Here is a 10,010-nt window from a genome sequence, read left to right on the forward strand (position 1 = left end):
CAGAGATAGCAGTGAAGTTGTGATGGCAGGTTCCTATGAAAGCTTTAAGAGGCTTGGAGGATTTCTTGGACAAGCAGTATATCCACAATTACAGTGATTTTAAAGTCTACAGTTCGCTTAAAACATGTATGTGTTACATTGATAGGAATGTGTTGCAAATTGCTGACTCAAAGTGGTGTGACTAACCCTTGGGGCCCACAAGAGCAGCACTGTTTTCTCGTGGCCATATTTACGCCACTGCTGATGCATGCTGGAATACAGCACGGGAAATCTGTCAGTGACTCACAGCATGCGAGACTGCAGCTGCGAAAAAAAAATGTTAGGTTGAGGAATACAAGCAAAAACAAAAATTTATAACATACTACAGTTTAGTGATTTTATTATAATGGCAATTATTGCTTTTATTACGCGTGAAGAGAAGTAAAATTGCAGTGTTCAAGGAAAGCTAAACGTACTCATGTATATGGATTATCCACAAACTATACTGATACAAAACAACTATACTGATACAAAACAACTGTAATCAGCCCATACGCGTAATTAGATATTTAAATAGTATCAATACGTATACAGGAATAGAATTTATGTCTATAACGCCCAAACACCTTACGCAACACCGACAACAACTTAACCCTCTCTCACACAAACAAAACTATGACGTGTTCACCTCAACGTCAATCAATAGTTAGAGGCGTGTCCTATGCGGAGCAGCTGTTAAATGACTACACTAACCGGGATTGTACCAAATTCGGAATAGGGTGGGGGGGTTTAAACCACGGTGTACATTCATAAGCTCAGCCTTACAGGCGCAGCTTTCCGCGTAGTTCATTTATTGGGCGCAGCGAATAACGTGTTCGCTTTACCCTAGCGTTATTTCATATACCAGCGGAAGCAGATTGAGAGTTGAATTCTTAAATCATTACCCCACCCCAGAAAGCAGCGACTTTCGAAGGTCTGAGGAAAAGGACTTGTTTTTCTTTCTCCGCCTGTTCGATCACATATCCCTCCGCCAGGGTCGGGAGCTCCCGGAAGAGTACTGCCGGCCTTCCTGAATTGTTGTTGTTATTATATTAGAGCCAACCTATCGTCTCTCGTGGCAGAAATATCGTCTACAATCGACAACGTTTAGGCCAAGCCCTATTTAGTGTTTCGATTTAATTTATTTGCGTCGACGGTGACAAATGTCAACCCCTGCTAGAAGGCGTCTGATGAGAGACTTTAAAAGGTAACTGGGAGGGAGAAACATCACTTTACCCATCGCAGGTTGTGTGGGTTTTGGCGGAGGATGGTTACCTTAAGGTATTGGAGAACTTAAACTCGGCGTCCCCTGTAGACTGATTCGAGAGTTGTAGTTGAACAGCAGGAAGGCCTCAGCTTGGATAGAGAGCTGCTTAGGTCGCTTCCAGGGTGGGTGACGTGTGTAGGAAGGGCACAGGCAAAAGGTACTTGTGAAACAGCCTGGCCTTCCTGTTCCCAAAAACTGTTGAGCTGTGCCCCCTCCCCAGGGGAGATTGAGGCAGTGGGGTCCTTAGTACAAAGGCCAGTTTGGGTGTTATATTGATGCACCTCACAGGCCAGTTTGAAGTTCAGGGAGCTTTGAGATAAACATTTATTTGCTGCCCTAGATATTCTTAGAACTAAGCTGATCCACTGATCAATAAAGTAAGGGGGACCCTGAGCAAAGGTTAGACCTCCAAGGAAGGGAGGTGGGGGGGGGTGCTTGAAATAAAAGTCAAACAGTCTCTGGACTAACATATCTTTTTATTTATTTTTTGATGCTCCACAGGCTCCAAGAAGATCCTCCTGCAGGGGTAAGCGGGGCACCCTCAGAAAACAACATAATGGTGTGGAATGCAGTAATATTTGGGTAAGTTCATCCTGTCCCAAAAGGGTGTCAAAACTCCCACCTTCTCTTGTGTGATCCCCTGTAGAGCTCTTTCTCTTCAGTTCTGTATGCTGCATATTTCCTCTCTGCAAGGGGAATGTGGAAAATATCAGAGCATATAAGAAGAAATGTTCAGTTAGGTGTTTTTTTTTTCTATTTAGTGAATAGCATACATATGTAACCTACAATCTTATTGGGATCATTTTGGAAGGACCTAGGCTGTTTTGTGAAATGTAAATCCTGATTACGGTAGAAATGGGCCTTAGGATTGTCTTATATTGAAAGAACTATAAGCACAAGAGAGAGGAATAAAAAGCACTGGTGAGGCCCTTTGTTTAGTACACACAGTATATTTCTGATCTCCCATATACAACAATAGTTATGGTCAGGGCAAAGAAAAGGTTAACTAAGTTAAAAGGTGCAGTAATAACTGGATACATTTTTACACTAAACTCTGGTGTTAGACCTAGAAATGTTTGTACATTGGTGTATTTCACTGAGCGGACATACACCTGATACTCCCCCATGCCTTCTGTCACTGATACTAGTGAAAGCCACCTGCTGGGAACAGTGAAACGTTGTTTCTATTCATATGCATGATGGAATTGAGAAACACTGCGTGTAACAAAAGTCTAGCAGCTAGCTTCACACATCTGTATGTTTTTCACAATATGTTGCTCTCAACCCTATTTCATGCTGCCCCCGTCAACCGGTACTCACTGCCTAGTCCTGCTTAGAGCAAAGCAGAAATTCATCCAGATACAAAACTCCTATGTATTTTTAAAAGCTGCTACAGACTAAAAGGTGAAATAAGAGCAACTGATAGCATTCCATTGGCAACCCTTTAAGGCTGTGCATTATTGGTGTTTCAGTGCTGCTCTCAGTCTACAAAAGGTTGCCAAACCCTGCCCTAGAGCAACACTCTGCTTATCTTTCATTTTTGTGCTATTAAGTGTATGAGGCAATTTTGGCTGGGTAACTTAAGTAATCTTACTCTGGCGTGATCTAGCGAGTTACCCTAACTTCTTGTGACTCCGGTCGCTTAGGAATTAAGCTGGCCATAGATGCAAAGATCCGATCGTTTGAATCCTCGAACGATCGGACTTCCCCCATCTCCCGACCTGCCATTAACCATTCAGATCAAATAAAGTAGTAAAAGAACAGATCAGCCGATGTTCTGCCCCTGACAGCAATTGTACGAAAGTTATGTCTGACCAAAGCTAGTGACAGTCTCCCACTGAATATCGTACGATTGGCAATACATGCAGAGCTATTACCCGCAGTCAAATGACCGATCTCCGCCGGACGAAACATGTCAGGACTCTCCACACACGGCTCGAAAATCATACAAATCCTCGATTCTTACAATAGGATCTTTGCGTCTATGGCCAGCTTTAGTTTAAATGTCATTTTAAGTGGAATTGTAGTTGTTCTGACTGCCCACATTTAACATTACATTGACAAAAGCAGACTTGTACCGTTCTATTGTTTGAATACTACATAAACTTATATTAAAGGCAAGTCAACCCCAAAATGAAAATTTCACAAATAAAAGAAAACATAATTCTTAGCGACTTACATTAATTACAAATGTTCTATGTTTTTAAGTTATTTGTATATGTATTGCTATTGAGAGCAGTGTTAGTCACTTTATATTCTATGCCCTGATGGCACAGACTGTTGATACAATGTAAGACAAGACAACAGACTAAGACTTTTGCAACCTTGAATTAAGCAAATGCTGCTTTCAATAGCAATTGTTTTTACAAATAACTTAAAAAGCACTGAATGTTTTAATGTATATTGGAAAGTTACTAAGAATTAAGTTATTTTATTAGGCATATTTATATTTTGGGGTTGACTTGCCCTTTAAATGACAAAAATCTGCTGTTTTTGCCATAACAGATGTGCCCTCATTGTCTGTGAATTAGACCCTTGAAAGCTTAACACTGATTAGTTACTATGAGACACAAAATAATTGGACTTTTACTACATTAGTCCATTACTTTGACAATGTTTTATGCAGTTCTCTGTCTTAATTATCAACACAAGTTGCACTTACCAGAACCAACTGGCTCTTTATCTTTTCTGAATTTCAGAGCCTGTATTACAATACATGTCATGCCTTTTAAATTTATCAGCAAATGAGTCCAGCCAAAACAATGTGCCATACTAATTAATCATCGAGTTTGGCTTATTATAATGTATGTTCTTTGCTGTGACGTGTGTACATGTGATAGCATGTATTATACCCGGGATCATTGTCATATGAGGCTATGAAAAATGTAATCCTTTTTTTTTTTTTTTTTTTTTTTTTTTTTGGCCACTGATATGTATTTCTGCAAGCTTAAATATTAAGTAGAAGGTTGTTTATATTACAGAAAAACTTGCAGTGCTTTGTGAATAGGGGGTTTACAAATAATAGATCCCATACATATATTTGAACATACACTACTCAGCATTTTCCCTAAGGTTGCCTTAGTCTAGCACTTGCATTATTATTTGTGGCACTTTTAAAAAACACAAGTAAACCGTGTTCGTACTGCAAATATTAGCCATGCCATAGAGCTCATGTTTACATTTATAATTCTACTCTAATAATAATTAGCTTTTTTTTCCCCACAGACCTGAGGGAACCCCATTTGAAGATGGTGAGTATAAAGATTGATTTTCTGTTTGCTCCTTGGTACGATTCCTATGTTGTTTTGTTGGTCAGTATGGTTACTTCTGCATGCTAATCATTCTCATAGCTGGTTTATATAATATGGGATACAAATGCTGAAAGGTGCAGCCAGTGCTGGAGCCTTGATTTCTGATCAGGGGACTATCTGCTTCTCCCTGTGTCTTCCCATTTTTCCTCCAACACTTAACAGCATATTAAAATTTAATGTGAATCATCGGCACTGATCATTTTGTGGATCCCCAATAAGGGTGAGATGCACCAACCCCAACAATGGACAATATATCAGGAAAATAATGTCCTTTCCTGTTATGGAGCATATTAGTAGCCTATTGGTCTCCTTATGCAATTCAAGCTAGTATATGTTTGCTGGTAGGGCCCTTAGACTGTAAGCTCCACTGAGGCAGGGACTGATGTGAATTATGTACATTCTATATTTAAAGCAAGGCATGATATGGTGGCACTATCTATAAATAAAATATAACTGTAACCACTCGGCTTTCCTGAAACCTCTATTTATTTGTAGACATGGCTACTGTGCATATCATTGTATATTCCCAGATATATGGCAATTTACAGTGGTCCACATTTCTGGTAATCTCATCTGTTCTCCAACAGCGCTTACTGCAGTGTGGATTTCATTTATGGTTGCACACGTTGTCTTGGGAATGTGGCAGCTCTACTTCAGTAGTTAGTGTTTGATTCATTTAAATTAGTCAACTTGAGGATCAGTATGGTGAAAGGGTGGGATACAGTTCAAGTACATGAGTTTAAATTGATGTTTTAAGAATCCCTGACTTAATAATATATGGATTCATCTGCTCTTATAGTTTGGAACTGTTGAGGGCTTCATGTAATGTCCCCAAGGTAACATCAGACCAGTAAACTCTCTAGGTACATAGAAATGTCCCAAGCACACAGTATATTTTTGCTTTAGGTAGTAAAAGTGAGACACCACTGTTAGGCTGTAATATAAATAGACATAATATATGTGTATAAAAAAAAAAGGTGAGAAACAGCCCATCTGCTCAGTGATGTCACTGCATCTACATGCATAACGTTGGTCTTGTGTAGACACACGGAGTGGATTTTGGCACAGAAACTCACAAGAATGTGTGCAAACAGACTAAGGCCTTTCCTATAGATGCAGTAAAATCATGGCTCTTAAGTTTGTGAGTCACCTGTTTTTCTCTGTGTTTATATGCAGGCAATCATTTCAACATTAAACCCAATAGGAGTGTTGTGTGTCTAATAAGGGCTAATTATATCTTAGTTGGGATAGAGTACAAGGCACAATCATTTATTACAGAGAAAAAGCAAATATGTTTTATTATTTTGAAATATTTCATTAAAATTGTGTCTATGGGGTATCCCCTTTCATTTAGTCAAACCTTTCCAGATAACCTGTATAATCTATTTGCTTTCTTGATAAAACAGACTATAGATACATTACATATTTTTCACTACAGGTGATGTTTGTTGAATACATATTGGAAGTTGCTTATTTTCTTTTTTCCTTCCTAGGGACTTTTAAACTGACAATAGAATTTACAGAAGAGTATCCCAATAAACCACCAACAGTTAGATTTGTGTCCAAAATGTTTCATCCAAATGGTAAGTGCAGGTTAATCCCTTCATTCTGAGATTTGTATTGAATATTTGTGGGTAGGTTGTATTTTTGAATGGATAATATACAGGCACATTCAATTTGAATCCAATAAGAGCATTAATAATGGCGGTGTTACAAATGTAGTCCGTTCATTTTTAAGGGGAAAGGCTGTTCATTTTAAAGGGGAAAGATCAATTTTGATGAAAATACATTTATCTGCTTAAAACAGGTTTTCCCTATTTCATTTATAAATCTTAACTGAAAAATTGTTTTTATGCGTTCATTGTGAATAAACAGCACCAGCAGCAGATAAAATTCTTTGTTAAAAGGTTATAACAGTGGAACAATTGATGGCGAATTATGCCTTTTTAAAGAATTTTTTTCTTAAAATTCTACATTGGATGGCTAGTACAGGTACGGGACCTGTTATCCAGAATGCTTGGGACCTGGGGTTTTCCAGATAATGGATGTTTCTGCGATTAGGATCTTGATACTTTTTATCTACTAGAAAATCATGTAAACATTAAGAGGCACATTTATCAAAGGTCAAATTCATGTGAATTTTTAAAAACTCCCCTAAACTCCCATAAATTCGACCAATCGCAATTTATTTAAAAAAAAATAGTATATTTAAAAAATCGATTTACGTTTTTTCTCTGAAAATAACTAGAATGTCAGGAAGGCTGCAAACAACTCCAAATTGATCCCTGGACCTCTCCCATTGACTTAAACAGTAATTCGGCAGGTTTTAGGTGGTGAATAGTCGAATTTGAATTCTTAAAGGATGTAAAGGAGTATGATAAATCCAAATTCTAATTTTTATAAGAACTCAAATTGAATTTGAGTAACTCCCTAGCTGAATTTGACAGTTTTGACCATAAAAAAAAATTGAATTTCCAGTTTGAGCCTTGGTAAATCTGCCCCTTAATGAACCCAATAGACTGGTTTTGCTTCCAATAAAGATTTATTGTATCTTAGTTTGGATCAAGTACAAGCTACTGTTTTATTATTACAGAGAAAGAGGAAATCATTTTTAAAGATTTGGATTATTTAATTGTAATAGATTCTATGGGAGACAGCCTTGGCATAATTCGGAGCTTTCTGGATAATGGTTCCCATACCTGTACATAAACGTCAGTGGAGATATTTACACTGTTGATCGTGTCTTGTTTCCAGAGACATCTAAACTCCATACTCACAGCATCTTTTAACCACTTCCATTTCTTTAGTATATGCTGATGGCAGTATATGTTTGGACATTCTTCAAAATCGTTGGAGCCCTACTTATGACGTGTCCTCAATTTTAACTTCCATACAGGTAAGGTACATGCTTTTTGTGAACGAAAGCATACATAATTTTATTCAGAATTAAAATGTAAATCATTTTGACTGGTTTTCGTCCTTCTGTGTTTAGTCGTTGCTGGATGAACCAAATCCAAACAGCCCTGCAAACAGCCAGGCGGCTCAGCTGTACCAGGAAAACAAACGGGAATACGAAAAGAGGGTTTCTGCAATTGTAGAACAGAGCTGGCGTGACTGTTGACCCTTGCCCTAGTTTATGAACACTCTGATCAGGAGGAAAATATATATATATGAAGTGTTTTGAGTGATCTTCCTGTTAACTAGAATCTTTCCATTTACATTGTTGACCGGCTATTGTGCTGTCACCGCCTTCCTTAGCCCCAGCTGGTGCTTTTCCCCTTGGACACCCGAGAGCATTCGTGTTGAAATCAAATGTACTAAACATGGGTTACTTGCAAAACAAAATCTTCTATTTTTATTTCTCAAAGCAGTTCACCTCAGCCTATTGGTTCTTCATCACTTGCTGTTATATTGTCTGTCATATCAGATGAAGCCGCTGTATATTAAAAACAAAGGGATATATCACTATTGATAGCGGAACATAGTGCATTTTGGCATAATCGTGAGGATGAGCTGCTGGAGTTAAATCTTTTATATTTGGTTTTAGTATGACAGAAGAAGTGCATTGTATAAGTGCAGTTGTACTATATCATATGTTTTCTATTTTAAATTGAACAATGCTTATTTATGGATTTGCCGTAGAAGGGAGGGGGCAACAATTATCCTTGTTTAGTATAAAATGGAGCTTTTAGGCCTGTAGCAACTGAAGAAATATACAGGGGATGCCATTCATGGCCTAATTAAATAAGAAAATATTGCACTGAGGTCATTTCTTCACGACATGCCTGGGGTCAACATGTTCTTTAGAAGGCCGTTCAAATGGTATCAACTGAAGCCCATGAATTTTTCTTTAGTGGAGACAACGCTATGAATTAAGAAAGCATTTAGTGATACTGTACCTTACATTGAATATCAGGAATGTGGTAGCAAGTGGATAACTAGTGTTTTAGAAAACAGCAAGTCTACACTACATTTTGTGACCATTGGGTGTTGTGTAATACAAATGTAGGCCAATCTGAATGTTTGGGAGTCATTTGCTGCTTGAGGTATGAAGTACATAGCTTCTAATTGTAAAAGTGGGAAACAGACTTGGTGGACATAGTGTTTGGAAATGGCAGATTCCTATTTGTTGTGATTGGAAGCTTGATTAAAACTCAAGGGTGCTACTTTTTTTTTTCTTTGCATCAGCGACTAGTAGTGTTTAACTTCCTTTGTTTGCTGGATGGGATTAACACTTCAGTTAATGTAGTTCTGGTCGACGGCTAACACTGACTTATTTTGTTTTTGCACAAACAGGTTGTGTTTTCTCCAAGTAACCCATGTAAAACTGTACATTATTCTGAACGTGTAAATAAACATATAACCTACTTATGTTCCTATGTAAATAGATTACGTGGTTGCTTGTTTTTATTTGATCTTCAGCAAAAATTGAATGGAAAGTTGAATTTTATGGGGTAACTTTTTTTTTTTTTTTTTTTTTGAACAATGACACATTGATAGAACAATACGCTTTTTATATTTACATGCCATATTTACATAAAGTGTTGTATCATTTTACTTGACAAACACACACTCTTTGTCTCTGTAATGGCAAGCAAAGGATCCAAATAGTGGCAACATAGCATCTTATGCAATGGCTCTACTACTCCATTTTATTGGAACTTTTTTTTTTCATCCTCAGATTTAGAGATTTTTAGAGGCCCTATACAAGCCAGCTTTGGTGATAGATGTTCTGTAAGATGCTGGCTTTTAGGTTTGGATGAAGAGACTTGACTCAAAACTTGTATCAAATATACTGTAGTTATCAATGGCCACCTTCAGCCAAATCTATAAGTATTAAACGAGTTTGTGAAGCCATAGATTGCTGGGACTTAAAATGATTGTCATGATATTTATGGCGTACTTTTTTTATTTCTAAATTAGACTTTTACATTACAAATCGTTCACTTTAAATTGTATTCTTGGACCAACAAATGTATTTGTGTAGTTGTAATATTGGTGTGTAGGCAGACCTCTAAGGTCAGGTCATCTGTTTTTTTTTTTTTACTATTGAGTGCTAATGTAATATCTACCACTAGACATGGGAGCATTTTTAGCAATGCAGGTGTCAGGGAGCTGTAATCTTGTTAATTTCAAATTGTTTTGATGAAAGGCTGCTGGGGGGAATGGGGGGTGATATCAGGCCAACTTGCAGTGCAGCAGTAAAGAGTGACTGAAGTTACAGCATAAATCACATGGCTGAGGGTACCTGGAAAAATAAGAACATTGCTGCCCCGGGGCTACACAGCAGCTTGTTTATATAAACTACAGTAATCTTTCTAAAACAAATGCAAAACTTATACCAATGCAGGGCAGCACTACAGTATATTGTAATTATTTTAAAATGCTTTATTTTTTGGGGGGTTACTGTTCCG

At 37.7% G+C, this 10,010-nt stretch overlaps 1 protein-coding gene across 2 annotated transcripts; it reads left to right on the plus strand.

Annotated features, from left to right (window-relative positions):
* The first annotated feature begins 1,018 nt into the window (after positions 1-1,018).
* ube2a.L (ubiquitin conjugating enzyme E2 A L homeolog) lies at positions 1,019-8,985 on the plus strand. Of its 2 annotated transcripts, none has more exon segments than NM_001089713.1 (6): positions 1,019-1,225; positions 1,787-1,867; positions 4,511-4,536; positions 6,090-6,179; positions 7,404-7,492; positions 7,589-8,983. In NM_001089713.1, coding segments are annotated over 6 exon segments (459 nt in total). In that variant the 5' UTR covers positions 1,019-1,181; the 3' UTR covers positions 7,718-8,983.
* The last annotated feature ends 1,025 nt before the right edge of the window (positions 8,986-10,010 follow it).

This window comes from Xenopus laevis, chromosome 8L, assembly GCF_017654675.1.
Source record: "Xenopus laevis strain J_2021 chromosome 8L, Xenopus_laevis_v10.1, whole genome shotgun sequence".
NCBI lineage: Eukaryota > Metazoa > Chordata > Amphibia > Anura > Pipidae > Xenopus > Xenopus laevis.